Here is a 17,408-nt window from a genome sequence, read left to right on the forward strand (position 1 = left end):
ACATGACTCTTTTACTTGAAGCATTACTCACTCATGCCTACTGCCTAAAAATATAACTGACACAGACACATTTTGAAGACATAACAAAGAAGCTGGGAAGACTCAAGCAACCCAAAGTCAAGCATCCCAAAGTCCATCACTGCCAACGTGATGATGCTTAAAGGATATCCAATAGAGGGGTCAAAAAGAGTACCCTTCCAACCTACAAATTCCACATAGCTACTCAGATTTCACATACAAGAGTCATGAGAAATAAAGTGAAGGTACACTGGAGAACATATACATGTGTGTGAGAATGTATAGGTGTGTTTTCCCTTATGGAGCAGTCCCAGTCCATACCAGTGAGCTCCAGATTATTACCCTAAACCTAAAGGAATGTTCTCCTTAGTTCACAGGGGAAAAAAAAATAAAGGACTTTCCAGGCTACCCTTTACCTCCCTGCGCCCACTAAGCACACACATGAAAAACACGACCAAGAAATAAAAGGGAGAAAGACTGAAAGAAAAGAGGAAAGGCTAATTCCCTTAAGAAATAAAGTCGGTAACAGTTTTTGTTTAAAACAAAGAGCTTTATTTATTCACTAGCCCAAAAAAACTTTTAGTGATGATGATGATGAAGATGGCAGTGGCCAGCATTTATAGAGCATGATGTACTTCACAAACAATGAGTATTTGATCTTCCTTAGAGCCCTGTGAGGCAGATAATACTATTCCTATTTTACAGATGAAGAAACTGAAAATCATAAGGATTAAGTAACTTGCCCGAGGTTAGACAGCTACTAAATTGCAGAGCATATTTAATATACCAGTCAATTCAACACTTAATTGTTACGTTTATGTTATTTTCTGGTGAAAATGTGTGAAATGAAATGACTCTTTGGAAACATTGTAATAAATTAACAGATTTTATGTATGTATGTGCGTGTGTTGTGTGTTAAAATCCAACTCAAATGCCTCAAAATTCTGTAGACATGTAACTAGAGATAGGCACTTAAACGCCAGTTCTTATGAAAGACAGAAACAATCCATAATAGTGGGTTGGCCAAAAAGTTCATTTGGGAAAATCCATACAAAGTTTCTGGGCAACCCAATAAACAGTGAAAGTGCTAACAAATAAGTAATAATATACACACCTTTCAATGACCATTATTTCAATAAATAATATTTCATTATTCTCCGATCACATACAGTCATGATAATCTCTTCTTCTTCAGATCTTCCCCACTCATTCTCACCTCTACTTCACTTGTCTTACAATGAACATTTTCATTTATTTGAGGAAAAAAGATCACTCCCTTTTCTCGCTATTAAGGATACTCAATTATAGTAAAAAAATATATATATGTAAAAAATAGCTCTGGCTGACATGTGAAATATACATTTCTTTAAATACTATAATAATAAAAACTATTCCATAGCAACTCTTTAACCTCTGATAACATGTTCAAGTTTTCTGAAATTAATACTAAGGAAGAAATCACCATGCAGTATCACCAAAATTCTATTTCATAAGAGCTGAGATTTAAACATACCCACAAACATACTATACATACACAAACACAATTCAGGTCACCTTCATATTCCAGGCATTCGCTGGACAACAATATTCCCTCTGCCATATGTATGCAGGTTAAAACACAAAACACCCAGAAATGTTCACAAATACCTAAAACATTAAAATTGTAATTTTATTATGACTACCACCAATTTTTTCCCATTGCAGAATTCAAAAGAATATGTTATAACATGTTCTTGCAAGAACGCCATCTTGTAAGAGAATCTGGTTTCTCAAATAAAAAAAGTGAAGTGTAAATCTGACATCAAAACTTGTACAAATAAAGATCTGTCATGTTGTTAATCCTTGTCTAATTTTAATTAAATTATTTCTAAATTTTCAATCCAGAGAGCAAAGACCCTGCCGACAATAAAGTACAAGTCGTAGGAAACAAAATACATCATTTCAATGGGACACTCTTTCTCACCTTCGAATCTTCATTGCTCACTGCCAGCTGTAGCACAGCTTGAGGAGATTTTAGTTTTGCTTCGGCAGAGTGAGCCATCTGAAGGTTAAGCTGCCATCCGACCGTCTCGAGCTACAAAAGACAAGTGTAGACTGCAATCAGATGGTACAGGAGGAAGAAAACACTCAACTTTAAGCAAATCTCCAAGTCAGCAGGAATGAACATGGATAGCCTGGACTTTGTGGAAAGTCAGTTCCTGGGCTCCTTCAACCTGCACACTCTGAACATTCTCCCTTTGGGCTCATTAGACTGGCCTCATGCCATGCCTGTCGAATTCAAGCATAAAACTGGTCTTTAAATACACTCTGTCCTAAAAATAAAAGTTCTGAGAGGAGGCAATGAACTACACTAAAGGAGTCAATGGTTTTTAAACAGTAAATTACTATTTTAAAACAGTGTATTTTAAAGCCAATGGTTTTTAAATAGTTATAAATTGTAACTAGTAAATAGCATATGTATGTGATAACTACTCTAAATGACCTCCCATTATCTTTCAAAACTCTTTGCAATAAGTAGAACAAGGTAAAACTTTTTTTTTTTAATTTAGTGGAAAACCGAAGTGCCCAGATGGTAAGAGGTTCACACATTTAGACACAGTTAGCGAGACTGGAAGAGCGCCAGACAAAGAATTGATATCTACTTACTAGTGAGCAGGTGTTATCATGCTTTCCAAAGTATTCTAACCTACTATGGTTCCCAGTTATGACAGAAACTAATTAGAATACTTCCTTTGAATTTATTAATTAACACAACAGCAAGATTTAATCAGGAAGGCAAAGACAGCAGACACTAAAGCAGTTCAAGTTTCAAAATATTAAGCAACATAAATGCAGCTTTACTGAACATGACAGATTACTGATTTTTCCAACCTCAAAACCATTAAGTATGAAGTTTTAAATCTAATTTCCAGCAAATCCAAAGTTATCAATATTTAGGGAAGTTTTGTGACATGCAACTGTCATATACTTCTGACAACTCGACTCTAGTAACTGATTTACTGAAACTACCTCAGCTACACTGGTAAGAATGACAGACTCAAAACAATTTTTACTTAACTGGAATACTAATTGCTAGCTTGAAAGACTGTTCAACAGCTAGAATCACAGCAATGACTCAAAGCCAAATTGGAAAGAGAGCAATGAAAGTATTATCTATTCGAGAGAGGATGTGATGAGAAAATAAAGATACAGTTCTGTTCTTCCTGGCACTGAACCTTTAAGAGGTTATGGGTAAAAAGAGCGAAGATGTTGCAGAGACATAATCCATAATACCACAAGTAAAAAAATCAATTTAATGGTACACATGAAGCAAGGATCCATAATGTACTGATTTTTAATACTAATTATAGTAAAACAGTCTCTAACACCAGCTCACTACTATTTTCAACAGTCCACGGAGTCCACAAAGACTCAGATACGACCTAGAAGACTGAACAACAATTATTTTCAACAGTTACAGCAATAGATCCTCCAACATAACAGGAAAACACATGTCACAACTACTCTCATATATCCAAGCATTTTGATACACAGTCTTAATTGAAAAACACCCTCTAGGTATTCAGATGAACCTACAAGACACTGTTTTGATCTCACTTAACTAATCCTATACTTATCCTTTAAGCACTTAAGATAAACAACAAAGATAAATATTAAGTGAATAAATTAAAATATGGTCCCACTACGGTCAGGCCTTTGCACAAATGAATGTATACTTAGTCACTGCATAGAGGTGGAATGGGGCAATTAAGATCACTGAACTTAAAGCTTATGCTTCAGTTCATACTTAAGCCACTACTCACTACCTAGGTGGCCCTAATAATTAAGTCACAATCTTTCAAGATCTCAATTTCCTCACAGGAAGTGGAAATAAATCTATCTGACTTATCTGCTTTTTTCCTGAATTATTGGCAATATTAAATAAGAAAATGCATATTCAAACTGTTTTGGGAACTCCAAAGCATTATAAACATAAGGCATTTTGATTACCTAATTTTTCCTATACTATTTTTTAATAGTATCTTTTAAACAGAGTAGGCACTCTATATGCTGAATTGAATTGAAGCAAATAAAAAAATACAAGCAAAGGTAACTTTAAAAACATCATAACTAAAAAATTGTTGACTGACTTTCTTAAATTTTAGAGCCTTTTCTATTGTTTTGTGATTTAAAAACATTCATCCCATTCCCACAAGAAACAGTAACTTAAAAAGTTAAAAAAAAAAAATGTAATTATTGTTCAGCTGCTAAGCCTCTCATGTGTACGCATATGCACATACACACACCCATACATAAAATTTCATATTAAAAGAGCACTATCCAGAAACCTCAAATGAAGAGGGAATAAAGGAGAGCCAAAATTTTTTTTTTAATATTTTACAGTTACACAGCAATAAGAAAAACAAACCTAAGAAAATCTTTCCAGTGAAACTAGGAGACAATACCAGCACTACTCTTATTATCCCCATTTTACAGATAAAATATGTAAAAGTAAACAACTGGTGAAGAGAAGAGCATACGGAGGCTCCTTATGCTTGTTACTATTGCCACTTTTCTCTAAATCAGAAATTATATCAAAATCAAAAGTTACAAAAATAAACTGTAGTAAAAATCATCAATGGATACTAAATTTAAGTGGAGAAGGTCTGATATGAAATGAATAGTCACAAAGCTTCTTGCCCACAATTGCTTTTTAGGTACAAAAGAAAAAAATAATTATGCAGTGGAAAAAAAAGCAAAACACCTTAACCAAGAGATCAAAATTAACATCACCAAGCAGTGGCAGACAAGATGTGCCTCCAGGTACGATATCCTGCAAGTACCATTCACAAAAATGTTTAGCAAAATTATAACTAAATTTGATCCTGAAGAAACTTAACAGAAAATATAAAGATAGACATAAGAGGAATGTACACTTGAAAAACATCAATGTCCTAAAAGACAAAGACAAGTTGAAGAAAGAAGGAATTCCTTAAAGTGGTTAGAACATATATTATTTTCTGAGTCTGTAATAGACACTGGTGATATAAATATGAATAAAACAAAAGTCTTTTACCAAGGTGAAGATGTTATAGTATACTCTAATTATTCCTCTGAGACTCCTAACTAAGAAACAAATATGAAAGTCATCTACATTTTAATTACATAGGAAACAAAATCTAGATTGAATTTTTACTTAAGTTAGCTAAACTACATTGCTTCTATTTAAAAGAAAATTCTGTATTGTGTATATCAAACATTTGTACATTAAAATACCAGGAATCATTTGAATAGATATCTCACATCCAAATTTAAATCTGAGGGTCTTTATACCTTAATCAACATTCTACATTTAAATGTCACCAACACAACATAAAACACAAGGAGAATGAGCCACTAATATTTTTAATGTTTTCTAACCTATGCCAAAGCTGTTTAAATGATAGTTCTTAGGCATCTCACTTACATTACTTATTATCTGACAGTGTCACTAAGATGTCAGTTCAAAACAGGTACAAAGACTTCATTCTCCCTCTAACATCCAGGTAACAACTCCAAGCTTAACTTCTCCTAATTGCTTTGTAAATCACAATTCCAAGCACATGCAAAATCAGTCAAAATTACAATAATATTAACTCTCTTAAAATGAAAATGAAAATGTAATGTTAATCACCATACTTTAACTACTGGCTCCCTATAATAGTAGCTTCTGCTTGGATCATATCACATAGTAAGAAAGACTTTTTTATGTTGCAAATTTATATAAATATACAAAAGTGTCACAAGATAATTTTTCACCCAGAGCAATGATACATAAATTCTGTTAAGTTTCACTCTTAAAATACTAATTCAAAAACCCTCCAAATTGATTTCATTACCCACTAAACCTCTAACAGCTCAGGCTATCTACAGTAGGGAAAATACTGCTCAGAAATACTGAATGAGTTTTAGGAATTATGTGTGTGTGTGTGTATTCATGAAACAATTACTGTTTACTATAATCAATCATGAAAACACATAAAAACAGAACTCTAACTGCTAAAAGAGAAAGCACTATCTATATTCTGTTGCTATAATCCACCATTTATTTTATAACTAGCAAATACTACAAGCAGAAATTCCATATATAATATGTATATGGCTTATTACAGAAACTATACATTATTATTTACTCTTATGAAATGTAAAATCTGGAAGTTGACTAAACATTTAATACAAGAAGAACATGAACCTATTTTTAAAGCTTAGCTAAATACTTATTCCCCAATTTCCTTGACCACTTCTCTTAACCTCAGTGATTTCTTCCTATACAATCTACTGACTAGTTATAGGAAATTCCTCACTTAAAAATAATTCTAGTTGGTTTATTCTGTGTTTTCTAAAATTATACACATCGAATGAAGCATGAAATAAGAACTTTTTCTAAATCTTTCATACAGGGGAGAAGGGCATTTTTCAGTTCAATGTAATCTGCTTAATAAGGTTAGCTTTTAGACACATTTCTCATTATAAACCTGTATCACCAAGAAAGTAATACCTGCTGGGAAAATCAATTTATGAATGTGTAAGAGGTCATACTTATGATCCCTCAATAATGGCATGTGTATATGAATGTGTATATAATTAAATCTTTAAAATAATAGATTCAGAGTAACTTTACATTTGTCTAAAATAGAGACGTTTCTAGTATTTCCACTACAATCAATAAGAGATTTATTTTCTTCAGCAATATATGTACCTACAGAGTCTGCCAAAGGACAGAAGATGACAAGATCAATTTAGAAGTACATTTTATTGGAAACATCCTATTAATATAAACCAGTGAACAATAGGGGCACTGATGTTTATACCTCAAATTTTACCTTTTTCCTTCAAAAGAAAATGCTGTAGAAGAAATGAAGGGTATTTATAATCCACTCAAATAGGTCCATTAATCAAATCAGGAAATTTTTAAACAACCTGTCACTAGGAGGCCCTCCAAGAGATGCCAAGTTTTACTCCTCATCTTTAAGCTGGCAATGCCCAATTTACAAAGTCATATTCCAAAAAAAAAAATCTATTTGTTTGGAACTTAGAACAAATTTGCAAATACAATGAAATTGTTAAGTGGGGATTAAATTAGCAAGTAATTTAACAGAAGGACTAGAAGTGCTTCCCTCCTTTTGTCCTAACCAAAGGAATATCTAAAATTCAGAAAATAATGAAGAAAATTCTAATCCCTAATGGTTAAAAATAAATAATACCTTGGCATTAAGAAAAATCAATTTCCAGCATTTTATATATGTGGTTTTCTTAACTATAATTTACATCGGATATCAGCCTTAACTCAGCAAGCATACAGTTTGACAAAAAGCCTGTCACTTTCAGAAGATTCCCATCTTTATGTGAATTTTTTAAGTTGTAAGTTGATGAAACCTATGTTTCTTTTCAGTAGAATCATACTTTTATCCTGGTTTTCTATCCACTTTAAAATAATAATAGCAAAATTATATCATTTTGACCTGTGCAAATTAAAAAAAAACCTGAACCATTACCTAAGACAGGAAAACTACAGGAACAGTTTCAAGAGGAATGATCCAAAGAGCAGTTCATTTCTTAAATGTTAAGTTTGAGATGTCTATTCTACATCCAATGAAATTATCAAATAGGCTAGAGAAAAAAATGTTTTATTAGAAAATAGCTTTTAAACTCAGAAGCCTGAATGTGATTGCCAGGCAAGAACAAAAGAATAAGAGAAGGGGACCGACGGCTGAGTCCTGGCACAACACAAAAGTTACAGGTTGTGGAAATGAGAAGACAGCAATGAGTATGACTGGCCAAAAGATGCAGCCAGAAAGGAGAGAAATCAGAAGAGCGTGAACTGACCTTTATACCATCATAGAAGTCATCAAACTGAAATCTCTGTTCCAAGCCAGGTGATGAAGACAAACATATGCAAAAACAACTTTGCCATAACATGTACATAAAAAATCTTAGGTAATCTGCCAAAAAAGCTACTAAAACTAATGGCTGATTTTAAGAAAGTTATGACAAAAGACTAATATGAAACATCAGTAGTTTTCAACATACTAGAAACAAACAGCTAGAAATTATCAAAAATGCAATTCTATCTATAGTAGCAACCAAAATCAGGCAAATACACAGTGTCTTAGTCTGTTCAGGCCACTAAAACAAAATACCACAGACAGTATGGCTTAATAATAACAAACATTTATTTCCTACAGTTGTGGAGACTGGAAGTCTAAGATAAGGGTGCCAGCAAGGATGGGTGAGGGCCCCTCTTCCAGACTGCAGACTTGTTGTATCCTCACAAGACAGAAGGAGGAAAGGGAGTTCTCTCTTTATAAGGGCACTAATCTCACTGATTAGGTCCCTTCTGTATTAACTAATCAATTCCCCAAAGCCCCACCTCCTAATACTATCATGTTGGGGGTGAGGTTTCAATATATGAAATTTGAAGAGACACATTCAGTCTATAGCATAAGCATAACTTTAACAAAATTTGTGAAAATTCTGGTCATTGGAAGACTACAAACATTGCTTGAATAAATTAAGGAAGATATCAATAAATGGACAGATATAATGGTATATCTAATATCTATATTTAATGATTCAATATTGCTAAGATGTCAGTTCTTTCAAATGTGATCTACAGATTTAGGGCAATCCAATCAAATTCCCAGCAGGAATTTTTTTTTTTTAATAGAAACTGACAAGTTGATTCTAAATTTTAAATGGAAATGTAAATGACCTAAAAGAGTCAAGCCAATTTTTTTCAAAGAGTTGGAGGAATCATATTACCTAACTTGAAGAATATAAAGCTACAGCAATAAAGACAAAGGCAAAGGATAGACTTAAAGACTCACAAAACGACTTATAATGAAAGCACCAAGGTAAATGATGCTGGAACAGCTAGATATTGGCAAGGAAACAAAACAAAAAACAACCTCTACCTAACAGATGGGCTTCCCTGGTGGCTCAGATGGAAAATAATCTGCCTGCAATGTGGGAGACCCAGACTTGATCCCTGGGTTGGGAAGATCTCCTGGAGAAGGGAATGGCAACCCAATCCAGTATTCTTGCCTAGAGAATTCCATGGACAAAGGAGCCTGGTGGGCTATAGTCCACAGGGTCGCAAAACTTGGACATGACTGAGCGACTAACACCTAACAAACACCACACATAAAAATGAACTCAAAATGGATCACAGACCCAAATGCAAGTGCTAAAACCATCAAACTTCTAGGAGAAAACATGAAAAGAAAACCTTTGTGATCTTAGGACAGGCAAAGATTTTAGAGAGAGCCATAGAAGGATGAACTATAAAAGAAAAAAACTATAAACTGGACTTCATCAAAACTAAAAATTCTGTTCTTCAAAAGTCACCATTAAGAAAAAGCCAAGCCACAGACTAATAAAATATTCACAATACATATACCTGACAAAGGACTTGTATTCAAACCATAAAAAGAATCCTTACCACAATAAGACAAAAAAATCTCTACAAAAACAGGAAAAGATTGGAATACATAATTCACAAAAGAAAACAAATAAACCAATAAACACAATAAACACATTATAAGATATTCAATCTCCTTATCCCATTAAAATGCTAAAATTTTAAAGAAGGGCAATACCAAGTGTTGGCCAGGATGTGAAAAAATTGCTGGCTGGAATGTAAAATAGCATTACCTCTTTGGAAAACTCTTTAGCAGTTTCCTCATAGTTAAATACACACTGACCCTACAACTCAGTCAATCCATCCCTAAGAAATTACTCAGGCAAAGTGAAAATATATGCCCATAAAAAGATATGCATTGAGAATATTAACAAATTTATTCAAAATAACCCCAAACTGAAAACAGTACAAATACCATCAACAGGTGAATGGATAACAAATTGTGATATATTCATATGATAGAACACCACACTGCAATTAAAAATACCAACCACAATTTTTAAAAAAAAGAACAAACTATTAACACATTCAACAACAAGAATGAACCTCAAAATCATACTCAGTGGAAAAAGCCAGAGAGAAATACATGTATATGATTCCATGGATTAAAAATCCAACAAAACATCATCAAGCAAATCAGTGGTTTCCTGGGGCCAGGGTCAGAGGAAGAGTAAAGAACTGCCAAGGAGCACGAAGTAACTTCTGAGAATGATGAAAAAGCTCTGCCTTTTGATTGTGACAATGATATCACAGGTATACCTCTATCAAAATTCACTGAACAGTACAATTAAAAGGATATAGATTATACTATGTTAATTATAATTCATTACTGCAAGGAGATCAAACCAGTCAATCCTAAAGGAAATCAGTCCTGAATATTCACTGGAAGGACTGATGCTGAAGCTGAAACTCCAATACTTTGGCCACCTGATGGGAAGAAATGACTCACTGGAAAAGACCCTGATGCTGGGAAAGATTGAAGGTGGGAGGAGAAGGGGACGACAGAGGACAAGATGGCTGGATGGCATCACTGACTCAATGGCATGAGTCTGAGCAAACTCCAGGAGATAGAGAAGGACAGGGAAGCCTGGCGTCCATGGGGTCACAAAAAGTCAGACACGACTGAGCAACTGAACAACGACATGCAACATTATTTCTTAATAGACAGATAAAATATATGAAAAGCTCTAACAGAGGACTATATAGGTGCATTCAGAGAACATCTTCAACCTCCTTGCCATCCTTTAGTCATTGGCAAGAAGGGGAGGCAATAAGCTTCAAAAAACCCACACTACTCCTTGCCTCCCAGAGAAAGAATTCTACGCTGTAACATCTGTAAGCATACAAAGACAAGGTCAGGATCTCAGAGATGACTACTGTGCCATTCAGCATTGACATCAATAAGAGGTGTAAATGCTTCATTACAAATATCACGACGTAGGGATACTCTCTAACCTATATCCTCAAGTTTAGATGCTACCGAAGTCAACACAGCATCACTGCGAGGGTGGTATGAAACTTAAAACTATATTCCTTGATTCACAGACTTGGCCAAAATACCTAACTGGTCATCATATCCAAGTTACCAAAGTCAACATAGCATCACTGCTAGGGTGGTATGAAACTTAAAATCACATTCCTTGACTCACAAACTTGGCCAAAATACCTAATTGGTCATCATATCCAAGTTATAAGGTTATGAGGGAAAACATCAATGAATCATCTTTCAGCCTGTTTTCCACCTCTGCATACCATGAATATATGAGCACAACAGTACAAGATTGAGGACACTGAAATGTCATTCAACTAATGCTCTCACTATTGGCACACTCTGCAAAAGTACATCAATTCTATTTAGCAAGTGCACATCTTTGAATACTATGACATAAGAGTAATTTTGCTAATAGCCCAGTTCTTTGGCATTAGTAAAATCTTTATTTAATTTGTTAATGGCTCTGGTTTTAGTCAATTATTTATAAAGCATAGAACACATTTCTGTTTCAAATTAGACTGATTAAGAGCCTCTTAGATCTAAAGTTCTTTAAACTGATTGCTGCAGCAACAGCTAATGACATCACTTTTTTTCCCCTGGAGAATTTTCAATCCAAGCTAAAGCAATTCTTATTATATACATTCCCACTTTTAAAGAGAAAAAATGTAAATGACTGAATATAGTTTCCAGTGAAACTCAAGAATCATGAAATAAATGAACCACAAAAAGTTTCAAGTACAACCAAAATGAAAACACGAAAGAACACTAGGAAATACAAAATATAATCCATACCCTTCTCTCTTTACTGCTCTTTCCTCCACCTATAAACACCGATATCCCTCTTTAAAAGAAAACCTTATATACAGAACTTCAAAACAGCACAATTTGTAAAAGCAGGGATACTGTCCATTTATTCAGTCAACAACCAATTTTTGAGAACCAAGTCCCAAGGGTCACTTAAAGTAATGAAAATACAGTAGTGAACAAAACAAACAAAAATTCCTGTCCTTCTGGAGTATATAGTTTAGTAGTAGAGACTGACAATAAAAAATAATAATAATAAGTAAGTACAATACACAGTGGGTCATATAAGAATAATAAGTATGATAGAAAAAAAATGAAGTAAGAAATTACCATAAAGACAGAAGCACTTTTCACTATGATGATTACAAGGAGGCTCACTGATAAATGTGACATTTGTGCACAGGGCTGAAAAAAAATAAGGAAGCCTACCTCATGAACACCCAAGAGCTTCTGAGGTAAAAAGAATAAAATTATACAAAGTGAGCCAGGTGAAGGTCAACAAAAGAGCAGACCAAGAGGGGTTTACTGATCACATAGGGTCTTAAAGGCAACTGTAAGAACTTTGACTTCTATCATAAGCAACATGGAAAGACTGGTGGATGTGGAACAGAGAAGGGACAGAATAGGACTTACAGTTTTAAAGAAGCACTTCTGGAATTCCTGATCTGATAATGGCAGGAAATAGCTTATATGACATAAACTTCCCTTGCAAATAAAAAGTACAACCTCTAAACAAGCTAGTTTAAAAAACAGACTTGAAGGCACTGGAGAATGACTAAAAAGTAAGCAGAAGTTAAAGGGAAGGGATCCACACAACATGACAGATTCACATTTCTTTGCCTTTCTGTCTTTTTATGACTTTTTCCAATCCATGCAGCATGGGGTGGCTGAAACTCAAATAGAAAGCCTTAGATTTGGCTAAAGAGTCAATCACCCCATTCCTAGACATTTACTCAAGGGAAATGAAAACATATGTCCACAAAAAGACCTGTACACAAATGTTAAGTGTTAGTCACTCAGCCGTGGCTGACTCTTTGTGACCCCATGACTGCAGCCCACCAGGCTCCTCTGTCCATGGGATTTTCCAGGCAGGAATACTGGACTGGGTTGCCATTTGTTAACACCACTGTTGTTCATAATAGCCAGAGCTGGAAACATCCCAAAAGTCCATCAACAGGAACACAGATAAACAAACTGTTTTCATACAAGGAAATATTACTAAGCAACAAAAGAATTACTGATACAAGTAACAACACAAATGAATCCAAAAAAACATTATGTTGAGAGATACTATACAGACACACTTAAATTCACTTACACTATTAATAAGACTAAGAACATAAAAAAATTTTTTTTTTTAGTGATGGCAAGTGAGTATGAACGTGGAGGGAATTAAAACTGGACCCGTTAAGGTGATGAAAATTTTCTCCTGTTTTGATAAGAATAATGATTAAAAGGGCATATATAATTTCTGAAATTCATCAAACTAAACATTTAAAATATCTGTATTTTTTGCAGGTAAATTATATTTCAATAAAAAACAGCAAATGAATATAGGAGCACTTAAACCTCACAAACATTGACATTCAGTTAATTCCAGCACATGGAAATGCTATGGCTTTCTTTTGATTCTTAACATGCCAACAACTAAAGGAACAAAGAGGCAGAAATCTGACTTGTATATGGATATAATTACAATAAAATACCTCTCCTATAAATGCAGATGATAATGTTAAGAAGCAATTAAATCTTAAAAAAGGAGACTTCCGTGGTGGTCCAGGGGTTAAAAATCTGCCCTCCGGTTCAGAGGTGCCTGTATGTTTAGTCGCTCAGTCTGCCCAACTCTTTGCAATACAATGGACTGTAGCCATCAGGCTCCTCTGTCCATGGGGTTTTTCAGGCAAGAATACTAGAATGGGTTGCCGTTTCCTCCTCCAGGGGATCTTCCTGACCCAGGGATCGAACCACATCTCCTGCATCTCCTGCACTGGCAGGTGGATTCTGGATGCAGGTTCAATTCCTGGTCTGGGAATTAAGACACATGCCACAGAGCAACTAAGCCAGTGCACCACAGCTGCGGAGCCCGTGTGCTGCAACTAAGATCCAATGCAGGCAATAAACACACAGAGCTTGAAAAAAGCACTCAGATACGCACTCATAGATATATATTTAGATTTAGCTCTATGAAGTATGCTTTTTCTGTTCTCTTTATAGTAAAACCCTTCATCCATTCTTAGAATTCCAAAAAGAAATGAAACAAGAATACTAAGAAAATAATAAAACTAAAAGAATGCATCAAATTTTTAAAATGTCAAATTGAAATTTCTGATTTCTTATATTACATTTAAAAAACAGATATTTAACAGTTAATAAAGCAAACAATTAGTTGCTATACTTAACAGTGAAGTAAATCTTACTACAACGGCTTAAAGAGAATTTTTTTAAAGACTATTTAGGAACATTATTATCTTAAGAACATTATCCATTCATTTTTAAATGCAGGTTTCTCAAGAACATGAGAGAAGACATGATGAATTTTCACTATATAATGAGATGAGTAAATATTATAAATAAATTTGTCATGTAATTGGTAAAGTTAAGGACACTATTAACAGGAGGAGAAAATCACTTTACACACATTTTGAACATTCAAAACAAATACAACTGTCAAATATATCTTTAAAAACTCCCTAACATGTAAAGTAATTAGCCTCCAACTAATAAAAAAAAAAACCTCCCTAACAAATATACAAGTGCATTTTAAGAAAAAGAATCAGTACATGTAGGCTTTAAAAAGCAGGCTACTCACAGTGCTAAAAATATGCCTTATATATATTTCTCATTATCAAATCTATTACTGAGGAACAGGGTGAACTCGAATACAAAAGAATTTTTTTTTAAATCATAAAACAACACAATTATTTTCCTTAAGCTCTCAGAAAAAAAAAGAGATGTGTGCCAAAAATATTTGACATATAGGTTACATTTTGTATACTAGGAATATACATGAACTCTCACCAGAATTTTAGGACTAAAATTAAACACAGTATTCAAGTTCTGTCTGAAAGAGTATTCATAACTAATAAATTTGTTACCACACAGGCATTGTAACAAAAATCCAACAGAAAACCCTGTTAGAAGGACACTGCTAACATAATCAACACTGGTGAAAGAGGGAAGAATACAAATTCCAATAAGCTGTGGTAACATCTTAGTCTCTGAAGAGGTTAAGATAAAGGGTACTAAAAAAAAAAGAGACGGGATAAAATTTAAAAATCCTTTCAATGTATCCTACAAAAAGCTACCAGATTAATTTTCAATCTGCTTCTCACTTATTAGATCTAAGTAACAGAAGATGAAAAGAGGTATTTTTAAAAATTGAATTAAAAATAAGCTTTTTGATTTTTTAGCTTGTTATTTAATTGAATCTGACTCTCTCTGAATTGATAATTACTTACACAGATGTTCCACTGCAAACATGGCACAGACAGTTCATGAGAACCTCTAAATTACTGTAAAACAACAGTCAGTCTCTGTAAATACATTTGCCCACTATTAACTACTGCCATATATTTTTGTTATAATTTAAATGACATGATTTATTTTCACCCATGGCTATTTTAGTCACCATATCCTAAATAGTCATCAGGGCAAAAAAAAAAAAAAAAAGATAACATTATAGCTGCAAGAGATGCTGTGACATAAAAAGAACAAGGCTTAATTAAGAGAGGGACCAATCTGATTACCATCTCAGCTTCGCCATGGACCACTTGGGTTAACACAGTTAAGGCACACTTTCAAGTTTTATTTCTTTTTCAAAAATACAAAACACACACCTACTACGTAAACCACTGTGCATAATGCCTGACAGAAAAATTCTGCTGCTAACATCTAGGTGGGAGACTAGCACGGTGGTTTAGAAATGTTAACTACTTTGTCAAATCCCAACTCTACCACTTATTTAGCAGCATGACCACGGATCAGTTATTTAATATAAGTTTCAGTTTAATTTTAAATATGAAATAAAACTATTAATGAGTTTTACAAGCTATTACTACAAAGCACTGAGTAGAATATTTGGCCCACAATAAACACAAGAGACGTTTGCTATTATTATACAATCTTAATTAAGCACTGAAGGCATTAAAATAATGCATTGATATTAGCTATCCTCTCATATACTCTGTATTGGCAAAAGGTAATTTTCTACACTTTCAGGGACTAACGTACAATTATTTTTTTCTTCCAACTATTTTTTTTGCATATTTTGTATGACAACTGATAAAATCACTTCTTAAGACAGAAGTTAATGCAATGCAACATCACATGGGGAAGAAATATTATTCTTTAAAAGAGTAACAAACTATCATCCAGAAGGTATTAGACAATGACATACTATTGGAAGTGAAAAAAGGAGTCCTAAGATGAGCTCAGGGAGGACAGAAACCTCCCCTGAAAGGGCAAAAGCTCACTTGATCTTGATTTTCAGTATGAATAAAGACCTTGAAAGCAGAGCTTCACATCCTTCTGACCTTTGGGGTTTTAAGCAGGAAGTGTCAGAAAAGCTAACACAGGGATAACTGGCTTGTGGTGGCTAAGCATTCACAGCAATGTCACTTTTTGATCCTTGTCAGCTCTTCCTATCACTGAGAGGCAGGATTCACCAAGTGTTGGATTGTTCACTCACTAACATGGAATGTGAGTTGGGCTTAGACTGCTATGAGATAGGTAAATTTTACTCTACTAATGATGTGCTGTTGCCATGGTAACCCTGCTCTGTAGGAGAGGAACCACAGGTTCAGACATTTGGCCTATGCACTTGGCTGAAGAGCCAATAGGGGGAAGCCACCATCTGTAGGATTCTGATCACTTCGAGGTCAGAATCCGACCCCAGGTCAATTGATATGGCTGCACCCTGGGAGCCTCAGTCACCCTAAGCAAGCCGGTCTCCACACCCAGCATCCCTCGGGGCACACCGTGCCACACCACACGTCGGGACCGGGGTCTGGTGTGGACGGCCCTCTGCCGTGGGACACACGGCATGGCCAGAAAGGTGGCCACCCCCTGGCCCATCGCACACCACGCATTCATGGGCCACTTGGTGCTAAGCCATCTGTAGCTGACCTGCTTCTAGGTCAGGGTTTCATACCTAGGTCAGCAGCTCCCTCACTGTGATCTATTTAAAGTCAGCCCTTGACACAAGGTTTTGTAAAAACTAAAAATAAACAAAAAAGAAGAGAAAAAAAACACTTTTAACTATACAAGTATACTGTACTTATACAAATACAAGAAATAAAAACAGAAGAAAATTATATAAATATAAAACAGGAAAATATTGAAAGGCAAGTGGAGTTTTTTTTTTTTAATGAAGATGTTTAAAAATAATTTCAGGAACAAAGAATGGAAAACAAAATCTGGATAAACCTTTAAAATAGGATAGGAGAAAGCAGAAATTTAAATGATGAAAAATGAAGCAGTGATATGGAGTTTCACATCCTTCTTGAGAGCTCTTGAATGCATAAGTCAAAAAAATAAAAGGAAAGGAATGAAAACAACACAGGGACATTTTGTAAAAACCCACAGCTAGTGTGTTACTTATGGTGACACAGGCAATGCCTTCTCTCTAAAACCACAAACAGAGCACAACAAAGTACA

General features: G+C 34.5%; 1 protein-coding gene across 2 annotated transcripts in view; it reads right to left on the bottom strand.

The window, feature by feature from the left end:
- Nucleotides 1-17,408, bottom strand: part of COMMD10 (COMM domain containing 10) — a 188,428-nt gene that overhangs the window by 157,322 nt on the left and 13,698 nt on the right. For both annotated transcript variants that reach the window (XM_020910307.2, XM_020910308.2), the window contains exon 5: nucleotides 1,982-2,092. In XM_020910307.2, coding sequence (XP_020765966.1) covers nucleotides 1,982-2,092 — 111 coding nt within the window. The remainder of the gene's footprint in view (nucleotides 1-1,981; nucleotides 2,093-17,408) is intronic.

Source organism: Odocoileus virginianus, chromosome 3 (assembly GCF_023699985.2).
Source record: "Odocoileus virginianus isolate 20LAN1187 ecotype Illinois chromosome 3, Ovbor_1.2, whole genome shotgun sequence".
In the NCBI taxonomy this organism is placed as follows: domain Eukaryota; kingdom Metazoa; phylum Chordata; class Mammalia; order Artiodactyla; family Cervidae; genus Odocoileus; species Odocoileus virginianus.